Genomic DNA, 23,450 nt, shown 5'->3' with positions numbered 1-23,450 from the left:
ACAATTTTCCTTCACTACATAATAGTATATACTACTTTTTTTTAAAAAATCAAATTAGCGTCTATCTTTTATGCCCGTATTAACTTAGATCCTAAAAAATAAGCTGTTTATTAAAAAAAAGATTTAGAAAAACTAAGACAAATGAAATGCTATTAATTATTTAATATACATATATATATATATATAAGTTATAACATACTATTTTTATAGATGCTGCGATATCATCCACCTAATCAAAATCAATTGTTGTTTGGAATTAACTTAGCTCGTAATGCTAAGCGATTAGTGTGGTACGCAATAAGGGAATATAGACAAAAAAGGACTATTCTTCCAACAAAAGACAAACCTTTCTCTCAACATCGTGATATTAGTCAAAGATTTTATGATCAGTTTAATATCAGTTCACGCATTGATTTAAAAAAATTAGGGTTTTCTGAAAGTAACTTAGAGAATAATCATACAACTAGTAATGATGACCTACTAATAAAATACCTCCAGTTTGCATCTTCAAAGATTAATGGCACCATTAATAAAAGGCTAAACAAATTAGAACATTTATTGAATAATTTGGAGGAAAATGATAATGGTCATAAGCTTGCTGTAATATTTGACTATTTACTCATACAATGTCAAAATGAAGCAAGCATATTGAATAAAAGGATAAAAGATAAAAAAAAATCAGGATTGAATAATGAAATTTTCCAAGAAAAGCAAAATTTTGTATCCAAACCAGCTACTAATGAATCAGATGGTATATCTGAAAATAAATTAGAGGATCAGATATTAAATGAACTTTTTGATGAATCATCTACTAAAGACCGGAAATATATAAAATTATATCATACTGAGTTATTATTTCATATTCTTGAACAAATTAAAAATAATACTGATATAATTACTTCAAATTATTTTAGTTTAGAACAAATTGTAGAAGTCTTTGAATTTTCTAAACTGTTCCCAATAAGATCTATTAGAGATAAAGGTATTTTCCTAGCAGGAAATATAGTATACTCTTCTGGTAAAGTCCGTATGGATCCTGTTAATGAATCCTTTTATATCGAATCCTTAGTCAATTCTGGCTCCTATAAAAAAGCCTTCCTGCTATATAAAACTAATGAAAAGAATGTAAACGAAAAATGGTGGTATGAAATGGGGATGATGATTGCTTTAAGATCCAATAATCTCTTAAAGTTTAAGCATATATTAGATAATTATGACTTAAAATATGATTCATATCCATACATGCCTGGCAATATTTTAAAATTATCGGTTCAAAAATATCTGCAAGTTCGAAACTTCTCTCAGGCTGACAAACTAACAGCTAGACTTATTACTTTATTAGAAATGAATAAACATTCTAAAAAAAATAATACAAATAATTTAAAGACAATTAACTTTAAGGACGAGGAGGAAGCAAATAGCTACCTAAATAAACTAGAATACCCTTCCAATTCGGAACTTTTACGAATTATCGAAAATTATCTTCATAAAAGAACTATACCAAAAGTAGATAAGCTAATGGAAATATATAAAGACCTATATGGAGAACAAATTGAGGATAATGATTACTTCATGGTTAAAAAAAAAATTCAAATGGTCAAAGATTCTACTGAACTTCGGGACACATTAAGATCGTTGAAACACGAAACTTCTGATGTAAAGTCTGAATTACGCAGGTGCAAAGATTTGTTACATCGTATGAATACAATTTCTGAAAAATCACTACAGAATTTTGGTAATGAGCTTTTGTTGGGCTCTTTAGTTGAAATGAAACATGCTCCTCGTTTAAAGAAAAGTATGGACACCATCTTAACTAAAAAGATTCTCGAAGGTGGAACGTCTAATAATGATATTCCAGCTTCAAGGAAATTTATGTATTTTATTAGTATTCTTTTAGCATTCAACAAAGAGAACGAAGCTTTTGTTGTAGTTGAAAATATGGAAAAAACTAATCAAAAACTCATTGAATCAAGTAACAATGCTAATATCAAATGTGAATTTCCACCAATACAGGCTTTTCATTATGCTAAATTTATTGATTTCTATACTTTGCAACTACGCAAAATAAGAAATAAAATGGAGGTAAAACCACTGCTTTCAAAAGTTCAAAATATATCAAAACGAATGAACAATATGAATATTCCGCCTAATAGCATTTATTTGTCAAAATTATTAAAATTCTACGAGGAGTTAGGAGATAGAAATATTTGTATGAAAATTACAAATTCAATTTTGTATTCTACCACGTCAGAAGATAATCACTGCTCAAGCAAGCCTTTCTTCGAAAGACGTTTAATCACTAGACCCTTATTTTATATCATCTGGAAAATATATTATGATTTCTATCGGCATTCAACCCATAAGATGCCAAAAGTCACTGAAAGAAACAAGCTTACTGCTAAAGAATACACTCATATTCAACGAGAAGTATTTAGAAAGTGTGATATTTCCCCTATTATTTCCCCAAGAGAGTTGCTTCGTTTAATGGTTGTAGATTCAAATCTTTTACCAGATATAAAATTGTACAATTTAATTATAAAGGTATTTATCAAAAGTAATGATTGGAATGGTATCATAACGGTCTTATCATTGATGGAAAATTTCCATTGCCAAGATATTGATGATTACATTTTGGGATACATATTAAAAGAAATTCAAAACCAATACATATTATTAACCATGTATGAAATAAAACAAAAACAGCCTGATTTAAATGCTAAGAATTTAATTACCAATTCAAAATTAAAAGTGCTTGAAATGAGAAAGGAAAGCCATATATTTGGTGAATATCAAGACATAAATAGTAAATTTGATTACATTCTCAATGAGATATGTAATCTACTTCAAAAGAAGAACTCTAAATCCCAGCCATCTAATTTGCAAGATATTTTAGAATTTTACCAACAATTCGATCTACCCGTTGATAAACTCAAAGATACATTTAACAAGGCATTTGAAAAATCTCAATAATAAGGGCCCTATATTTTCATTATTTTTTCCTTCGTCTACATTTGCGACGTTATAAAGTTTCAAGCCGATTAACTTTTTTTTCAGATCAAGCGATGCTTTCGGAAATTAATAGAGACGCTGAAATATATTTTTGATATAGATTAGTATGGAAATAGGGAAAAGCTCAGTCAAATACTAACATGATTATAAGCTAACTGGAGCAACTTATACCATTTCAAACTTTGCATCATATTGACCAGAACAATATAATATATATTTGAATTCCTTTCGGGTTGATGAATCACTTTGTACATTAGAATTCTATCCAACTAGTTTTGTAAACAAATAACGGAACTAGCAAATAAATACGGAGTATTTCACATTTTAATAAAACAGATAATATATATATATATAATATACATTATAGTATGCTAGGTGATCCGGCAATAAGATTAAGGGATGCTATTATAGAGGGAAACTTACTTATTGTGAAGAGATTACTACGACTTCATCCCGAATTACTCGTTAATATTGATCCACGCAATGGATGGAGCTCTTTACATTATGCATCTTTTCATGGTAGATACTTAGTTTGCGTATTACTAATCCAATTGGGGCATGATAAACATGAGGTTATGAAAACTTTTAAAGGAAATACCTGTGTTCATTTGGCTTTAATAAATGGGCATGAACAGACTACCCATCTTTTAATACAACACTTTCCACAATTTATAAATTATAAAGGCGATAGAGGCCAAACGCCAACACATATTGCATGTATGCATGATTATTATCAGTGCTTGAGTCTCCTAGTCGGAGTAGGTGCTGATCTTTCCATAGTAAACGATGAAGGAGATACACCATTACATGTTTGTCTAGAATATGGCAGTGTGAATTGCATGAAAATGCTAATCCAAGAAGGTAATATGACAGACGATACGATAAGAAATCGAAATAATTGGAGACCTAGCGATGTTGCAAAAACATACGAATTAGCAAGATTATATAATAAAGTTCTAAAAGACACCACTTTAGCAGGCATTACAAGAAAACCCAGTTATTCTACTTTCAGAACACCAATTCTAAATTCAAAGGGCACTTTTGATGACAAGCCAAGCCCTAGCATATCGATAAATTCATATCATTCTTTATATACACAACCTACACTATTACCTAAAATATCAACGAGCCGTAGAACATCTGGAACATATGGTACAGTTAATACAACTAGCGCAGCAACGGGTACTACAGCTATGAGCTCTAATAGTAGTCATAGTATGAAATCACCGGTGGCAAATATGAATTTCTCCTCAATGTTTAGCCCCAAAGATGCTTCTTCAAAGGCCTCATCCAAGGCCTCTTCAAAAGTCTCTTCTAAATCGTCATCAAATACACTATCAATTAAAAAGAAAGATTCAAGTGTGCATTCTCCTACTACTCTAGGCAATGGTAACAATAGCAATGTTGGTAACATTATAAATAACACCCCTCGAAGCAGCCGTAGTACTAATAATAGTAATCGTAATAGTATTGACCGGCAATTGACAAATACGTCATCGAATATTTCACCTAGAAAACAAGTTACCATCACTACTAACACAGCCACCCAGATTCCAGCTTATGATTCAACTACCATGGAAAAGAAATCATCTACTGCAAATTTATCGAGTGTAGCTACAACTCCCGTTAAATTTGTTGCAGCAGATACCCTATTTAATATTAGTGGACACCCTTTAGCTTCACCGGGAAAAGTTAAGAGCAACACTAGTTCTAATTCATTATCTATAACTATAAGCCAATCCACTTCGAATTCGAACTCAAATATCAATACAAATAATTCAACTATTAGTCCACAAAGCAATAGTTCCACTATAAGTCCTGGTAAAATAATCATGAATGAAACTACTGATAATTCTGGTAGTACCATTAGTACTTTGCTTACATTACCACATATTCCGTCTCATAGACCAAAGAATTTCTCTAATAAATTACGTGATACTGCTAATATTCAAAATCATTCCCAGAATGAAAATACTTTTTCTGAGATTGAAAAGGTTACTGGAGACAATAGTAAAGGTACATTAAATTTGAAAACTAAAGAAGATATCATCAAACATGCATCATCTGATGGACATGGTTATGAAAGAAGTGTCAAATACGGCGACCAATCTCAATTTAAGAGTGACTGGGAAAAATATAAAATTGAAATGGAAAAATATAAGAAAAATGGTGGAAATTTCAAAGGTGAAAATGAGAAGAAATTTTGGGCTAATCATCGTGTTGGTGGAGAGTTAATGAAAAATAATAACACTGAATTAATTAATAAGTATCTCTCGATGAATACGGATACCAGTAATTACTTAACAAGTAATGATAACTTGGTCGGAAGTAGTATCACAGGTAATACAAGTGACAATGCAAGTAACTTTAATATAGGAGTTGGAACTAGTTATAACAATGGAACTGGTATTCATACAATAGATACAATTTATTCCCCCACAGCACCTTTTAAATCCATGCATCCTGGCTCCTTAAATAGGGTATCATTATTAAACATTCCCGTAGCAAAGATACGAAAGGAAAACCCTAATAGAGAACGGTCAAATTAATTTATAATGGGCTACTACATAAATTAATAAATATCGTATATAATTATATTCATAAACAGAAAAATCATTTAAAAAATTCTCTCTTTTTTTTTTATTTTCTTTTTTTAGGTAATAATATAAAAAGTGGATGCTACATATAATAGAATAAATTTGACAGAATATATATATATATATATATGATGATAATAAATGCTTAGAAACGCGATGTTGAATCATACTAATGTGGAATCTGAAGAAGCAGCACGAGCTAACTGAGGGTTGCGATCCACTTGCTGGAACATAGTATCGATACTATTTCCGACATACATCTTTATTTGCTTTCTAGTCACGTTTAAGACTTTGCAGCGGACCATGACGTCTGCATCTCCCGACTTAGGTTTTAATTTATCATAAGCTTGTAAACGATGGCAACCACCGAAAGCAAAATAATATTCGCCAGAAGGTTCTTTAACTTTTAAAACATCAACAGCTGGTAATTGACCATTTGAATCAATAGCTTGCTGAAGGGAGCATGTCGAACTTGCGGTAGGACGGCCGCTCATTGTTTGAACCATTGATTCAATTTTCTGTTGATCTAATTCTGGCTGAATTGGTCTGTGAATTTGTGAAAGCGGAACTAAAGTGATTGGTAAGTTTCTTGTTTGTAGAGACATTTAGATGTATTTATAGTGTTGTAAATGTTGATTGAATGATGTTTTGATCAGCGTTTTAGAATGGTTAATATTTTATTCTGCTTAAAAATGCATTACTTATATACTCTATAATTTCAACGAAAATAATCTTCCTCCAGATGCAAAAAAATGGGTGTAAACATAAATTTCATCATTTAAAACTGTACGTCGTCAAGTTCTATAAATTTTCTTTCCAGCCGACCCAAATACTTTGTCATTTACATATTACATTTACATTTTCTATTACACTTGCCTCGACATTTACCAGAAAATCCACAAGGCCAAGGAAACTTGCATTGAGGCTGCTATTACTGGTGGTGATGTATGATACAACAATATCAATGGCTTGAGCATCACATGACATCTCCCGGTAGTCCTAGTTAGCAGGAATGATCACACTTGACCCATCTTTAGAATAAACGCTGATCCGCAAGGAGGTCCAAATGAAAAGAGATATGTTCTTTGGGAACATTGCTGCAATCACCTTAACTTATTATCTAAGGTCCAGCTGTCTATTCTGGAAAGAATTTTTGAGATATTTACGAATCCATCACTTTACTAAGCACCGATTGGCCCAGCTTTTATGGACATAGTCTTACCATAAAAAAATGGGAAATTTTTGAAATAAAGTATTTCAAGAATTTATAAACAAAATAATAAATAACACCCCGCAATCAACAGGAGTCATTCGATACAATAAATATTTACAAAATATACGTCACTTAATAAATGGTCTTACTTTGTAGATACTTTTAATTTTTAAGTCTATTATCTTAATAATTTACGATCGATGAAGATCGTGGAATTAGGGTTCTAGGGCTATAAATTTACCAGCCCTTTTTTTCTTGGCTGTATCCGGGTAATAAATCGGATCTGAAAGGGGCCGAATATTGCAATCAAGTTAGTTAATGATGAAATTTTAATACTAAGCTTAAGCAAACATATAAAGAATTGATGAACTAATTGGGTTACAAAACAAATACAGGCTTCTGTCTCTTAAGAATCAATTTCATCGAATTTTAATCACGTACTTACACAGAATAGTAGTGCAAACAATTGGTTATACAGTGGTTAGAATTTGCATCATATCACAATTTTTAAATAAAAGAAAAATTTAAAACACATAAAATCATGTCTCAATCATTACGTCCTTATTTAACTGCTGTGCGTTATTCTTTGGAAGCAGCTTTAACTTTAAGTAATTTTTCATCTCAAGAAGTTGAAAGACACAATAGACCAGAGGTGGAAGTTCCAAATACAAGTGCAGAATTATTATTACAACCAATGCAAATTGCCAGAAATGAAAATGACCAAGTTTTGATCGAGCCAAGTGTTAATTCAGTTCGTGTAAGCATCAAAGTTAAACAAGCGGATGAAATTGAACAAATCCTGGTTCATAAATTTACTAGATTTTTGGAACAAAGAGCGGAGGCATTTTACATTTTAAGACGTGTACCAATTAAAGGTTATAGCATTTCATTTTTAATTACAAATTACCATACTGAAACCATGAAGACAAATAAGTTAGTAGACTTTATAATCGAATTCATGGAAGAAGTAGACAAAGAAATCAGTGAGATGAAGCTGTTCTTAAACGCAAGAGCAAGGTTTGTTGCTGAAGCTTATTTAGGGGAATTTGTTTATTAAACAGTATATGGAAATAAAAAAATTACAAATAATATTATTAAGAAATACGAAATACTACTATTTTGAAAAGTTCAGTATCATATATTTTATACGCATATTTATATATTTGTAAAGTAAGTGATCAATAAATAAACCTATTTGTAGAATATATACCATTAGTTCTTTTTTTTGTAGTATTCCTTCAAATATTGAGATTTTAATTACAGGTTGTGCATATACAGCTTCAATTTATATGGTTTACAAAGTACATACACCAAATTATAAGTATCCAGACACTTGTGGTTTCTGAGATTGTTCTTTAAGTTTTGTGCTTTTAGGAATGTCCTTGGTTGGCGGAGTTGATGTAACCTCTTCCACTTTATTAAGTTGTGGTTCAGCTTCCATCTCTTTTAAGATAGATTGCCATATTTGGTTTTCATCTTCTTCAATAGTATCATTGGCAGAAGTCACGGATGTGTCTGTTTGCTTTAGAATATCTTTGCTTTTCAAGAATAACTTATTATTACTTATTTCTGAATTCCTGAATAATCTATTGACTGATATCATTTCTTCATCAATATTAAATTGAAAATCATTTCTTTTAGCTTTGTTAATTAATTGTTCTAGTATCGATATCTTTAACTCATAACGACGCAAGAGATCCTGATATTTCTTCTTTTCATTAGTGACACTGCTCAATGCTCCTACAAATATTACAAATACCACAATTGGTTTTATAAGCCTATCTTTTTCCTCAACTCTTTTATTTTTCAAAGTTTTTATATCAGTACTGTTGTGTCTTTTAATAAGGTTCAATTTTAAGTTCATTACCGAAACTCTATCGACATTGGGACCATTTTTTAAAAATAATGGTCTAATATGGTTTTTAAGAGTTATTTTGATTATATTATTGAGCATTTTTAAGTTATTAAAATGGTATATTGGGTGTTCGATTTTTATTAAACGAGAAGAGTTATATATACTTTTTGATCTTTACATTTACATTTGTATTGATTGATTTATTATATACTAAAAATATCCTATTGAAGAATGGTAGCGCCTTTATTTATCTTTCACGTCTTCTCTTTCTTGGTAACCTTTTATAAATCTGTTCAAAATCTGCACTTCGGTATCTGGAAATCTTCTAGAAACAATCAGGAAACAGCCCGGGTAACTAGAAATATGATGAAAATTTTATTGAATTTATTATTCCATCTCATCGCTTGCAAGTATGCATAACATAGGTATATTAAACGTATACTTTTAGATACAAACCTGAAAACACTGCTTTCGTGGTTATAATTAAGGTTACTTGTAAATACAAGAAAAGACATTACCATAAGATCTAATTGATGAAGAATGAAATCTTCTGCCAATTCATCTTCGACTGTTGTATCTAAAAATGCATATGGCGGCTGGAACAGTTCAAAAAATGAAAGTATGAAATTTGCAAACAGTTCCTATAAAGAGGAGGTTGGTATTTTGGAAAAAATATCAAGTATATTAGAAGAACTAGAAAGAGAAGGTGATTCAAAAGATTTCCAACCATTGATTAAGTTCCTTGAAAAGGGTTTCGGTGCACAAATTATTCAACTCTGGTCTTATTATGCAGAAGTTAATCTTGTTGCCAAACTCACATCAACAACTACTATAATAAATAATATTTTAACTGTTTTACAGAATGGTACCACTGATATTAATATTTTAACCTATGGGGATACTTTGATCCATTCAATCATAATAGATTATACAAAGGCTCTTTATCATGGCTTACAGAATACTAAAACTGCACTTTGCCAAGGCATCCTATCTCTTTTAAAAACTATTTTAAATTTTAATAATAACAAACATTTAGTAGATTTTTTATCTAACTTTGATTTAAATTCAGCCAACTTTGTTAATGTTTTAACACCGCCCAAGTCTGAATTATCTCAAGCTAGAACAGTGGTTACTAAAGTTAATAGGACTACAAGAACTATTTTTATTGAATTTTGGATTGATTTGATTAATCTATGTCCAAGTCAATTAAGAAAGGATCTTTTAACGGAGAATACCAAAATCATGAGTGCTTGGTTGAAATATATGGACAAAGTTGATTGTATTGAAATAATGGAAATAACTATAGATTGCTTTATTAAATCTATTTTAATGGAACCTCTCTTTAAAAAAATGACAAAAATTAAAATTTTAAATGAATTGACAATTAATAAGATACATTATTTTTATAAATCAAACGACAAAGGATTAATAAAGAAAATTAATGAATTTTTTACTATTTATTGTACACATCCAAACTTTAGTGTTGCTTTCCCAGATGATTGTGTTTGGTTTACAGAATCACCTTTGAATCGTAATATTCCGGTTAATTTCACAACTTCTAAGCAAGTGGATGATAAGATTTCTGATATAAACAATAAAGATCCCAAATCATCAATATCATCACATGGTGTTCCACTTATTGTAAACAAAAAAGAATTTAGGGTTTATAATAAATTATTATTTAAGGTATTGAAAAGTTTTAAACCTTGGGAAGATGAATCTCAGGCACATATTGTAATTTCAATTTTAAATCATGTTTCTGAACTAATCCCACCTTACGCCAATCTATTAGCTTCTCAGGGTTCTCATACTCCAGGGATGACATCTTATTGGTTTGGTTCTACAATGATCATTGGAAGAATGATTAATCTACCAATCCCATCTTTCATTGATAAAGTTGAAACAAACATGATACCTTCTGCAGATCTTGTAATGGAAAATATATTCCCATCATGCTTATCAAAGAAATTTCTAACCCAAGCTTTACAAGATGACTGTTTAATTTTTAGGCAATTAGCTTGTCAATTGATAATCTTTAGTTTCAAAAAATACGAAACAATTTTGAAATTGTACGATAGAAAAGGTTGGACATCATCAAAACTTCTGTTGTCAAATTCTTTCCAATCAAATATTCCCGATTTAAATATATTATTGAATAGTCTAAATCAATCATACACAAAGAAAAAAGATAATTTAATTCTAATCCTGTCACTTACAGTAATATTTAAGTATTATAGTAAATTTTTCCCCAATTTTTTCAGCATACATTTACCACAATCAAATGTATATACTGATTTAATGAAGAAGGAAACAAATTTCACAGGTATTGAATTTGCTATTTTAGATAATTTCTTACAATTCCAAGAATTTAGCCCCAGTCAAGCCAAGTGGTGGAATTCTACAGAAAGTTCTAATAGTCTATTTGTTACTTTATTAAAACTATCATCTTCTATTAATACAACAAATATTATGTCTACGACAATCTCTAACCTTTTATCTTCATTATTGAAAGGAACAATTTTATTTAATAATTTTCAAGCATCTCAGATTGACTGTCTAATTAACAGTTTACAAGTTATTACTAATCAGTGTAATTCAACAGACGAAAATTTGAATAAGATTTTTAAATTTATTGATCAAATCATATCTTTTTGTATGAAAATACCTTACAAATATGTTGATATATCGAATAACTACAATAATGTTTCTCCATTCATCATGTGTTTAATGGAGCAATGGAAATATGTGGCAAAAAATTTCGATTCTGATCTACTCGTTAAATGGGTATTAATTACACTAAGAAATATGGTGATTATTGGTGAAAGCCTTGACGGTATTAAAAGAGCTATTGATGATCATTTAACCGGCGTCTCCAAGAAGTTAGTTGATGTGTATTTGAATTTCAAAAACTATGAAAAGAAATTGTTTATTTTAAACCAAGATCAGTATCTATTGAAAGACATTTCGACTAAGTCTTTTTTCCAACATATAATGTTGTCAAAATACAACGAATTAGATAATATGAATCGTATTCCAACTTCAGTTTTTGATGTTTCTGCAATATTTTTCAGATTAAGCATAATATTAGAAGATGAGTTAATTGAATTTAATAGCTCCTTCAAAGAAAGTGTAGATAATTTATTAACATTATTAACAAAAATGACATTATCTAATTCGTCATTCAAAATAATGGATAAACAATTCATTAATAATATTTTCAGAAATATTGAAGATCCATCGACATCCTCCTCTATGAATAAATATTTATTTATAGCGACTGCATTAATCAACATTTTCCAAAATTTGAAACTTTCTGATTGCCAATTTATTACATTTGTTAATAACTGGCTATCAACTTCCTTAAGTAATGTTGATTCTACTAATCCAGAAATAATGCCTTTCTTAAATGCCACTATCAAATGTTTATCTCCAGAAGATATATTGCCATTGCTATCCAAAAATTTAGAATTTAACAATGGTGAAATTTTCACAAGCTTACAGAAAGTATTGTATTCTTCCAAAAATCATATTCCTTATAGTCTAATAAGTAAGATGCTTACTATTAATTCACCGGCTATTAAACAATTAGTTTTAGCATTTGTTTCCTCAAATAGGGTAGATGACTTTGATTCAACTACATTTTTAAATACTATTACCACAAGTGATTTAAATTGCGACTTATTGACATCTTATTTGAAGTCTAGCTACTTTTCCTTTGATGTCTTTCAACCAGTTTTGAAGAAATTAGACCATTCCTTGCCATTTCTCATTAGTGCTGCAATCAACCTTCCTGATATTCAAGATGTTGATTTAGATTCTATTTTTCACGATACTTTCAATATTGTGTGGAGGATATTTGAAGAAAATAAGGACAAGCTGAACAACGAGTATTTACAATTATTTACCAAGTTTTCTCATTTTTTAACAAGGGATCAAAAGGATGTAGTATTAAAGTATATTACTGCAGAATATTCTCACAAATATTCAAAAGAGGCAGTTTCCTTTGTATATCTAATTCAAGATTTTAAAGATGAATCAGTCAAAAAATGGTTAAATAAGTTGATATTATATATTACAAAATATTTGGTCGAAGCATCTGAGTTATCCCCATCATTTGCTGAATTGTTATCAAGTACAATGAGTTTGTTGAAAACGGTTAATATTTGGAATATGGTTCATAAAAATATTTTGAATGCCCAATTAGAAGCAGTGTTAGGCAGTAGGTGGGTTTCGGATAACTTGGTTATCAAGTATATTACCTTTATTGCTCTTTCTAGTACTAAAGAAAAACTAGAAAGTACCAGAATCTTACCAATTCTTTTAAACAATGAAAAAACCGTTTTCACTATAAAAGAAAATAAATCGGAGGCTTCCTTTTTTATCTCAACTCTGATTTACTGCCTATTTCATTTAGACCCCTCTAATAATAGTAATACACATATTCAATTGACTATTTTGACATGTTATTCAGGTTCTCTGTCTGCAAAAGATAGAATATTATTGCAGCTTTTGGAAGAACTGGAAACTCAACTGTCTACTTCCTGGACTAATCATATTTATAATTGGGATTTACTGGAAGAACAAGATTCAGAAACGCTGGAACTCATTGGTGATGTCAGCTTAATAACAAAAAAACCGGAAGGTTTGATTCTTTCCTTGCAAAAGGACAAAATTAATAATACGGTTAAGAATTTTCCAAATATTAGAATACCAGTTCCAATACCCACCGCTCAAAATATTCAGGAGAGTTGGAATTCTTTTGAAAAGTTTCATAAAGAAATAAATCGTGACTCTTATTTTGATACTTCAAAGACATATGACCCACTTTTCTTACTTTTGTTAACGGTCCATAATGAAGAGTTAGTATCTTCTTCAAAAGACGAACATGGGCAGCAGATATATTTATTCCATGCTAAGAAATTTATCGCCTCTGGTATCTTCCAGGTTGCAGTCGTTGGATTATCTACAACTGGATCGTTAAATCAAATTTCATTTGAATTGTTAAAACAAATGATGAATACCTTAGAAACAAATGACAATTTTAAAGAAAGTACTATTCTGAAGATTTTCTTGAAGAAAATTATCAATACTATTTTAAAATCGAAAAACGATATGGAGAAAAAGCACATTATTGCACCAATTGTTTGGAGATTTACTGCAAAATTGACAGATCTTGTAGTACAGTCAGCCGCCAATTTACATGAGCCTGCCTATCGTTGGATACTAAACGCTCCGTATGTCCGTAAAAGTGATATCCCACTTTTAGCAGATTTGATGGGTATGAACGAGAAAATCGATCTTTTAGAAAATTATTATCAACAATTAGCTTGGGTATTAGAAGGGTTAGAACAAGGTGTTCAGACGAGATTAGATGTCGATTTATTAAGAGGAAAAGGCATCATCGAATGGTTGGCTAACTTATTAAATTTACCTAACCTAAGTGTAAGAATGAGATCAATGATTAATCATATATTTTACAATATTCAAAGAATTGAGGATGGTGCATCAACTCTAATAACCAGGTTTGCTTCCGTGTCTGCGTTAGAAATTAATTATATATCCACTAACTCTTTATTAGAACAAGCCAAACTAATTTACGAGAGAAATATGAATAACACAAAGAATTTAAAGAAAGTTTTGACTATGGAAGAACAAGTGATCAATGTGAAAGAATTGGCAAGCGGCTTTACTGTGATCGGTAAATCTCAGAAAAGATTGAGAGATTGGACCTCTGGAGATTTTGAGAATTTAACTAAAAGAATTAATAGATAATCAAAGCTGGAGTTGATTATCATACAACCTACTTTGAATTGTAGCTATTATGCTTTGCATTTATATAGATTCTATAAAAAATATTTATTACATTGATTACTGTATATTATTAACTTGATATTTGCATTATGACTTAAATACATGTCACAGATCATCAGTTTATAACCTGTAAGGATGTATGTCGCCAAAGTCAAGTTCAGTACCAGCTGCACCAGTAGGGTCCATTGTATTACCCAGCCACATTGCTTGATCTGAAATCTCTTTCCAAATGGTATCACTGTAGTCTGCCTTATCTAAAGTTTCTAATAATTGTTGGATATCATTATCATCAATATCGTTGAAAGGGTCGAACAAAGTTGATTGTTCATCAACCTTGAAATTCATAGGCTGTAATGTGTCATTAGTATGCTCATAATTTATATCTGCACTCGATGAATTTCCCTTTTGTTGAGAAACTGAGTCCGTATTCAGTTTTGTATCTATATTATCTGAAGTACTGTACTTATCCGAGTGTGTATCAATATTTGCAGGGTTATGTTTAAGGATCAAGGCCTTCATTACTCCATAGAAATCTAAATTTACCATTAATGTTATTAGCTGCGCCATTCTTAGACCAGCTGGGTGATTTCCTAAGTTAGACATTCTAGAAAACATTGTAAGAGCTTGATCCAAATATTCCGAAGTTTGCTCATGTACACCAAAAGCTGTGTTAAACAATACCAAAGTAGAAGAAGCAGTAAATAAATATTCTCTGTCCATATACCCAAATAAAGCTAGCATCTGCTGTTCAGCGAGACTCCATAAAGTTTTGATACTGTTAATTGATGCATGTAGCGAACTGTTTAGTAACGATATGATGGTTGAAGAATAGCCATGAAGATTTAAAAACCTTTTTGATTGGTCGTACTCTCTTAATTGAAGCGTTACAAAATGAAATAGTAATGGCCTCACACTTAAATTAATACCTTGGAAATATTCAGTATAAAGATTTGTACATGTACGAGAAATTTTGAAGCATGGATCGTTGAAATCTACTTGTAAACTCTCTGGGACATTGGATTTCCAATTTAGCAACTGTTTCAAAATATCTTTCAATATTGGTAAAATATTTGAACTAGGTTGTCGTTGATAAAGTTTTGATAAAATTTGTCCATTAATCTGAACAATTTTCACAGATTCTCCAATATATGCAGCTTCTACATAATAATAATATTTTGCAAGAATGTCATTGTCCTGAGCACAATTTATATTGGAAGGTAATTCTGTAGAAATTGTATTATCAGTAAAACTTAATGGAAGCCCTGCTTTACTACTCAACATTCTTTCAAACATATAAACAGTCCACCATAATCTTCTCCTATGTTCAACTTCGCATCGGGATAAAGTATCGGACTGAGCATCTACATGCATTCCTAATAATAAGCAAGCTCTCAACGCTTCTCCTAAAAAGAAATAAGATGTGGCAGTGCAGTCTGCAACTTGTAAGTAAAATGCATATAGTAAAGTAACCTCTATTCCGCCATCTAGTGTAACATTTTCAACCCTACCATTTGAGAAAAGAACACCAAAAAGACGTGAGCCTTCCTCAAAAAAACCTGAGCCAGGAAGTTTTGCAATATCAGGAGATTGTGCTTTTTTAGTTGGTATATTTTTAGCAGGACCCAGGTACATCTCTCCTATGGCAAATATTAGCAATAGCTTACAGAGCCATATTGTTTGAAGTGTATGATCTTCATAAAAATTTTCATTATTGTAAATTTTTTTTAATCCATACCTAACAAGGCCTTCATTAAAGAAATAAAAGCATCCGCCATTGAATGCCAAAAATGCGTCTACTAAATTAATTGCATATGAATAAGATGGAAATTTAAAATTCATTGCTAAATCGTCATCATTTTCGTTACTACTTAATATAATCTTATAAGCATTTCCTTCTTCATGGAAAACCTCATTCACGGGATCTAAAGTCGGCACATTGGATATTTGCTTTACGTTTTTATTTTGTAGATATTCAATAGTATCATGAATTATATCGTTACTTTTTGTATCATTTGGTAATAATTTTTCATCATTTGATGTTAGAGTATTTATACTGATGGTATTATGCTTATCAGACGTTGATAATTTTTTATTTTTTACATTATCATCTCTCTTCTTTAAATATTTTGTAACTAAAGATTGGATTTCTAATCCAAATAGTGTCATTGAAGAGGAGCCAACAAAGTAATGCTGCCCGGTGCTTGATTCAACCAATCGTCCACTTCTTTGAGCAAAATTAGAACCAATTTGTTCATCATTTCCTGAGCTTTCTTGCGTATTAGTAATATGAAGCTTATTTGAATTATTATAGTTGGTTATATTAATAGCTGAGTTGCTTGCCCCTGTAGGAACTGCTAATGTATTATTAGGCGTAGTAATTGTTGAAGATCGTTCTTGATGGCCAGGAGGAAGATTGTTTCGGGAAATATTTTTATCAGAATATTTGGAGTCTGAAAGAGATGAAATTGGATCTATAACATTTCTGGCCTGAATTAGACTATCTTCAAAGTGACTTGAAGTATTGAACTTTAAACAAGTAGGTGATCTAGTAGCTGAGGGTGAGTAAGATAAAGAGGGGAGGACGTTTGTGGTAGATTTTGAATATTTTAATGCATTGGATGATGAAGTATAAGTGTTGTTATTGAAATTTTCTATTATATTGCTATTATTAATATTATTTTTAGCAACAGAAGGAAAGTCATCGTAATTATTAGAAGTTGTAGGTGGAATTCTTGTAGTGGTAGAAGTGTCAAAAAATGATATTTTTGGCAATTGAATAAATTCTGTAGATAAATTTGATGTAATATCATTTTTATTGGCATTTAATATTTTTGATTTTGAGGTAATAAGTTTATTTTTCAGTTTATTTACCTCTAACTTTAAGCTAGAGTTTTCATCTTCTAACGTTTTAATATTATCATGTAATTTTGTTAGATAATTGATTGAAACAATAACTTTTTTATTTGGTTCAGAAAATTTACAAATATGGTTAGCTTCTAAACATTTTTGGCATGGATCATTGCCGGGACATTTGATATGACGTTCTCTACATCTAATGCACGCTCTAGTAATTTTACGTTTTTTGCCTAATTGTTGACTATTTCCTATAATAGCAGGAATTTCCTGAACTTCTAAACCATTAATGCAATCAGGTTTTAAAACGGGTGATTCAAATGATTTTTTAACAAGCGCTATTGTTTGATCTTCTAAAGAATGACTTTGACTCTTTGGCATCTATCTTTTTTAATTTGATACAAAATATTTGACACCTATGATTAATATTGTCTACAAGTCTTTAAGTTGTAAAAAGGTACGCCCAAAATAAAACTTTTGTGAAATATAAAAAAAAAAATTTTCAATATTTTCTTAGTTAATGATCGATGGAATGCACAGATTATGCAAACGAAATAACGCAATACACATCAAATACATTCAAGTTGTACGATAGTATCCAATAAATAATCAATAATTCTTGTGCATATAAAATATTTGTTACAATATATTTATTTTAAAATATTTGCCTATATATTTTCTAAATATAAAGAAATTTGAAACCTTTTTTTTTTTATTTTTTTTGATATTTCCTTAGTCCGCTTCTTTCAAAATTTGATTATGTCATAAAGTTAGGTTATTTGAATTTTTTTTTCCGCACTTAATAATATATTTCAATATTTAGTTGATAATTTGATCAAAAATCTGATGATTATTTTTATTTTAAAAAAAAATGTTTTAATATTATTGATAAGTCATACTATTTAACCATAATTCATTCAAAATTTTGTAACCTCATTTAGAATTCTTTGGATGTTATTCAAAGATCTTTAAAATACGACTGTACTTTTCATGGTAGGAAAAGATTCCTGATTTTCGATATCTTATCTTATATCCTTATCTGTAAAACAGTATTACTGCAAGCCAATATTTATTGGTTTACATTTAAAAACTTGTTCGTATTACTGAATTAAACATTTTAAGTAAAATATCAGGATGTATTTTTATCAAATTCTTTCTAATTTTCAATGAGGTATCTCGTTGTAAAAGAAAGATACCAATATTAGTTATAAATTAAACAAATATTAGCATAATATCATTTGCATAACCAGTGCTTAATTGATTGATTTAACACCCACATAAAAATAAACTATGCACGTGAGTATCACGTGAATATTACCTGATTTGGCGTTTCCAGAATTGGTATAACTCTTCGCAGATCAATAAATTCTTTGAAACTTAAAAGATAAATAAGAAAATAAAAAATAATAACTACAATAAAAAAAATAGACAAATATTGATTACTTGAACTAGATTATCAAGCATATTATATTAGAAACGATGGATGAAAATTTTAGCCTTCGAAGCGTATGTCAAGGCTCGAAATCTTTGTGTGATCTCTCTTTATTTAGGGATATTAAAGATGAACTCTTGGCTGAGAAACAACAGCAAAATACAAAAAAATTTGTTCCTGAAAGATCAAGAGATACATTTTCAGCAAGTAGTCAGAAGGGAACTATTCGACCAAGAACTAGATATTCTTTTCCGTTGCCATTAGCCGCGTATAATCCTTTTGATGAAATGCCATTTTATTTCTCAAGAAATAGAAGAAATCGTAGATTTGATGAAGCTCAGATGAAATTGGAACAATATAGAAGGAATAAAAGGGCCATTAGAAATTTAGGTAAGGATTACTTTAGACCTATAGGATTGAATAAGACAATGAGACAAATAGAAGAAGAACGATTGAAAATAGAAGAAGAAAGGATAAGGACAGAACAAGAACAAAGAGAAATGGAACAACAAAGAGCCTTTGAAGAGCAACAATTTAGAGCTCAGCAAATACAGCATTTACAAGAACAACAAAGAAGAAGACAGCAGCAGCAACAACAGCAATATATGGCGGAAGAAGTAGCAACTCGTACTAATATCCCAAGCCAGCAAGAAAACGAAGACGGTGTTGTAGTGGAGCCCAATAGTGATATACATCACTCTGGTATTAGTGATAACAGTATTAATATGATGACAATACAGGCTCCTATATCAATACGACCTCCACCTATAGCTACATTTGAGACTGATCAGAATTTTGTAGAATCTCAACAAAATATATCCATAAACCAACAATTTCGAACAACAGATCACCAGCATAGAAGCTATCAAGGTACAATTGATAATGACAACAACCATAACACTACTTTTATTGAAGGAGGCACAATCCATGGGGAAGACCTTGATGAAGAAATAGATGAAGATGAAGACGATGACTTATCATATGATTATGATGCTGAATATGACCGTGTAGATTCTACTGATAATAACAATAGTCATAATCAAAGTGAACTTTATAAAAATACTACAAATTCATTGAACCATACTATTATTCATGATGATGGTATTATTGAAAACATTGATACGGACATAATGGATAACGTTGATAATAGTATTGTTGGCGAAGATTTTGGAAACTTTAGTGTCCGAAGAAATGGAACTAGAATGACAAGAGGCCAATCGATCCAACAGTACGTAGCATCTTCAAATATTGATAATAGTGAATTTGCAGTGGTTGATGAATATGAACATCCAAACTTACATATTGACCAAGACAGCGACTTAATTAATGAACACGAATTTACTGAAATACCTGTTTTAAATATTTCAGATACCCTGCAGTTAACCGATAATGAAATGAACTCAAGTGTTACTCATGATATAAACATACAAAACACAGGTTCTGAAGATACGCATAATGATATTTGAACAGTTAACGCTTCTAATTCAATTTCTACTACTAATACCATATCTGATACACATGCCAATACTAGTCCTACTAACACAAGAAGATTATTATGATTATATTCCAATTGCTACGCTATTTTCCCAATTTTCACCACAATTGAGCAACTGTATTATTTATAGAAAGAATAATGCATAAATTATTATTAGTATACACATATACAGCTATATATATTTGAGAATATATAATATTATTTAATGCATTTTAATGTAATTTTTTAAATGACAGAATAAATTAAATAGGAACTATGCTTTTTTTTCTTCAAATTTTACAACATTAGGCAGTTCAATAGTTTGCAGAGGAAACAGATCTACCTTGTTCGATAAAATATGGATCGCAGGTACAACCCATTTACCACAACTACATCTCGAACCTTTCCAATTGTATCCACCAACTTTACTTGAACAATTCGGACATGAGAATTTCCCTTCTAATTCTTGTTTACCTTGCAATTCTCCTTTCATCCAGTTTAAGGGTTCTACAAAATAATGAGAGCATACATCTTGAGATTCTTGAACACCTCTTCTTCCACCATTATTTTTCTTAAGGAAATGAGCTTCAGAAGATTCTTTACTCGGAGGAGTATGCTGAATAAATGATGATGATAACGATAATCTTTGTCTACACTTTTTACAGCGAGCAACTTCAATTTTCTTCTTTTCTGTGATGGATAATTTTGAAATATAATTGTTAATATCTTCCTCAGACTTAAAAAAATTATCATCATTAATTAGATTTTCGCGATCATCCTCATAGTTATCGATTGAATTTTCTAACTTCCATTGTTTGTAATATTTGTTATTTATGATATCGGTGTTGGAAGAACCTATTCTTTCAAATATTTCTAATTGCTTCATAAAATTTTCATTAGGCTGAATCGATGGCCTCTTTCTTTGAACAGCATAGAGGGCATTTTTCAATGATAAATTAAATCTATACATCAAATAAGCGATGACAAATGTAGAGGACCTAGAAACACCGGCATGACAATGAATATAAATGGCATTCTTTTGAGGTTTCCCCTTAAAACTTACTTTATCAGGAGAGTATTCAACTTCATTTGGATATAGACAATGATCAATAAATTTATTCGATTCATTAATATATTTTAAAATGTCAGTTTTCATATCATCATCTATTGGAATATTTTTCACACTGTAACCTTTACGAACTAAATATTCTGGAATAATTTGGAATCGAATGATGGATAATATGTGTGTAACATTATACTGTGCGCGTAATGGTGTATGATCTTGAATTGGCTGTAAAGAACCGAGATAAATCCCACCTAGAATTCTTGTCAAGTCGGCAGGCTTAGGAGCAGATGCAGACATAATAACTTGATAACTCTTATTTTTATATATACGTTGTCAAGGGAAATGAATTATTTATATATTATGATTTTATGTTTTAATTTTTTTTAATATGGATAATTTATTAATGAAACTTGTATATATTTAAAATTTTTCAATATTGCCGAAATGGTTTAAAAATCGATGAGCTAAAAATTTCAAAAATGATAATAGTTATAAATATACCCTTTAATTATATCAATAAAAATTAGTCGAGCAAAAAAAGAAAATAACACTAAAAGATATAAATTAAGGTATATAAAATCAAAGAGTCCTCTACAATCTAATGCGAAGTAAACATAATTATGGCAAAGTGTGGAGAGTTTAGCATCAGCACAACTATGATAATCCCTTAATTAAATGATTCCAATATGGAGTTCTTATTGGATCATATTTAGTGGACAGAGCTTTATAAGCCTTTATAGAATCATTAATTCTTTTCGGATCTAGTTTATATTGATCAGCCAAGAATTCTAAAGCATATGATGATTGAATATTTGGTAAAATAGCAGTATTGGAAAAAAAATCAGAAACAAATTGGGAAGCAAATTCGATCAAATCATCAGTTGCTTTACCATTATTTAACCAATCTAATAATGCTATCAAATAATTCCAAGACGAAATATTCTGTGGGCATAAATGAATATTTTTCTTAGTAAATATTATTTCATTTTGAATCAGTTTAGAATTGAAATCTATATTTTTATTTGCAGGATTAGTCTTTATTACAAAAAGTCTATGAGTCCAAGCACTATTATTATAGATATCTCTATCAATAAAAATATTTGTGAAATTCAATTCAATGTTGAAATCGAATAAAGAATCGTTTTTAACAAAATCAATTAACCATTTCCTATACGACCAAACATGGTAATTCTTTGTATCGTCATGCAACATAATCTTCAAAATAGGTAGATCTCTTTTGAAATCTGGCTTGGGATGCAAATTCAAAATAGCCTGTCTATAAGACCAAATTTGATAATTCTTGGGGTTGTTTAAAGTCAATTCATCTAGCCAATCCAAATCTTTATTTAGAAATTCGATAACTTTTTCCTGATTAGCATCTTTCAATTGTAAAACCATATCGTGAATGATATTATAACGATAATTCCAAACTGTATAAAAAGCTGGAGCAATTTCAATCACAACAGAAGTTAATTCCAGAGCTCTCTTAGAGTGTTCACGATTGTTCATTAGAGTTCTTGTTACACCCATTAGATTAGCATATTCTTTTGTATAAAGAATTTGGCATAATTCATTAGGGATGTCAGTTTGAATGGGGGTTGGTTTGATATCTTGAAATTTCAATAGGAATTCTTCGGTCATTTTTAAGTTTTTATTTTGTTCTTAATTTTTATTTTAATTTATTATGTGTATCTTTTCATAATATTTTCTAAAAGAGACTGAAATATATATTTATAGGTATCTAGGCCTATATTTAGAATATTAATTGTTTTCTCTTAATAGTATTATAAAGCTATAGCCAATAATAATTACTTATTCTCCCTGAAAAAAACCCCACAATTAAGGTGAAATTTCTCTATGTTTTTTTTTTATTTGACTTTAACAGGAATCGAACTTCAGAAAAGAAAAATAATAACCCTACAAAGAGAATCACCAACCCTAATTTCAAAACCGAAACCCTGGGTTTTCCTAATCCAACAATCCGCCAAAATCCGCCAAATAATTCTAGCCACACGCCAAAAATATTAAGAATACTAAACTAGTGAATATCAGAATAACCAAGATAAGCGACAATAAACTCATCGCAATAATAAATATATTGGCATATTATATATATATAAGAGCAACTAGATCTTTATTT

The 23,450-nt window shown here is 30.1% G+C and overlaps 10 protein-coding genes across 10 annotated transcripts; 5 read left to right on the top strand and 5 right to left on the bottom strand.

Annotated features, from left to right (window-relative positions):
• Positions 1–210: 210 nt before the first annotated feature.
• SOV1 (Sov1p) lies at positions 211–2,970 on the top strand (the record flags this gene model as incomplete). The annotated part of the gene is made up of 1 exon (XM_004177351.1): positions 211–2,970. The coding sequence occupies one exon, from the start codon at positions 211–213 to the stop codon at positions 2,968–2,970; it is 2,760 nt and encodes a 919-aa protein (XP_004177399.1).
• A 407-nt stretch (positions 2,971–3,377) lies between these two features.
• On the top strand, positions 3,378–5,558 carry AVO2 (Avo2p; the record flags this gene model as incomplete). Its single annotated transcript, XM_004177350.1, has 1 exon — positions 3,378–5,558. The coding sequence occupies one exon, from the start codon at positions 3,378–3,380 to the stop codon at positions 5,556–5,558; it is 2,181 nt and encodes a 726-aa protein (XP_004177398.1).
• A 212-nt stretch (positions 5,559–5,770) lies between these two features.
• Positions 5,771–6,211, bottom strand: SRX1 (sulfiredoxin; the record flags this gene model as incomplete). The annotated part of the gene is made up of 1 exon (XM_004177349.1): positions 5,771–6,211. One exon carries the CDS (start codon positions 6,209–6,211, stop codon positions 5,771–5,773), a length of 441 nt encoding a protein of 146 aa, XP_004177397.1.
• A 1,149-nt stretch (positions 6,212–7,360) lies between these two features.
• On the top strand, positions 7,361–7,876 carry ARC19 (Arc19p; the record flags this gene model as incomplete). Its single annotated transcript, XM_004177348.1, has 1 exon — positions 7,361–7,876. One exon carries the CDS (start codon positions 7,361–7,363, stop codon positions 7,874–7,876), a length of 516 nt encoding a protein of 171 aa, XP_004177396.1.
• A 258-nt stretch (positions 7,877–8,134) lies between these two features.
• INA22 (Ina22p) lies at positions 8,135–8,683 on the bottom strand (the record flags this gene model as incomplete). Its single annotated transcript, XM_004177347.1, has 1 exon — positions 8,135–8,683. The coding sequence occupies one exon, from the start codon at positions 8,681–8,683 to the stop codon at positions 8,135–8,137; it is 549 nt and encodes a 182-aa protein (XP_004177395.1).
• A 531-nt stretch (positions 8,684–9,214) lies between these two features.
• On the top strand, positions 9,215–14,446 carry URB1 (Urb1p; the record flags this gene model as incomplete). The annotated part of the gene is made up of 1 exon (XM_004177346.1): positions 9,215–14,446. The coding sequence occupies one exon, from the start codon at positions 9,215–9,217 to the stop codon at positions 14,444–14,446; it is 5,232 nt and encodes a 1,743-aa protein (XP_004177394.1).
• A 159-nt stretch (positions 14,447–14,605) lies between these two features.
• Positions 14,606–17,719, bottom strand: PUT3 (Put3p; the record flags this gene model as incomplete). The annotated part of the gene is made up of 1 exon (XM_004177345.1): positions 14,606–17,719. One exon carries the CDS (start codon positions 17,717–17,719, stop codon positions 14,606–14,608), a length of 3,114 nt encoding a protein of 1,037 aa, XP_004177393.1.
• Positions 17,720–18,817: 1,098 nt separating this feature from the next.
• MND2 (Mnd2p) lies at positions 18,818–20,236 on the top strand (the record flags this gene model as incomplete). The annotated part of the gene is made up of 1 exon (XM_004177344.1): positions 18,818–20,236. One exon carries the CDS (start codon positions 18,818–18,820, stop codon positions 20,234–20,236), a length of 1,419 nt encoding a protein of 472 aa, XP_004177392.1.
• A 282-nt stretch (positions 20,237–20,518) lies between these two features.
• Positions 20,519–21,607, bottom strand: YVH1 (tyrosine protein phosphatase YVH1; the record flags this gene model as incomplete). Its single annotated transcript, XM_004177343.1, has 1 exon — positions 20,519–21,607. The coding sequence occupies one exon, from the start codon at positions 21,605–21,607 to the stop codon at positions 20,519–20,521; it is 1,089 nt and encodes a 362-aa protein (XP_004177391.1).
• A 357-nt stretch (positions 21,608–21,964) lies between these two features.
• On the bottom strand, positions 21,965–22,951 carry RAM2 (bifunctional protein farnesyltransferase/protein geranylgeranyltransferase; the record flags this gene model as incomplete). Its single annotated transcript, XM_004177342.1, has 1 exon — positions 21,965–22,951. One exon carries the CDS (start codon positions 22,949–22,951, stop codon positions 21,965–21,967), a length of 987 nt encoding a protein of 328 aa, XP_004177390.1.
• Between the last annotated feature and the right edge of the window lie 499 nt (positions 22,952–23,450).

The sequence above is a fragment of the Henningerozyma blattae genome, chromosome 1 (assembly GCF_000315915.1).
Source record: "Henningerozyma blattae CBS 6284 chromosome 1, complete genome".
NCBI lineage: Eukaryota > Fungi > Ascomycota > Saccharomycetes > Saccharomycetales > Saccharomycetaceae > Henningerozyma > Henningerozyma blattae.
The sequence above is the reverse complement of the archived record's forward strand: the minus strand, read 5'-3'. Positions and strand labels throughout refer to the sequence as shown.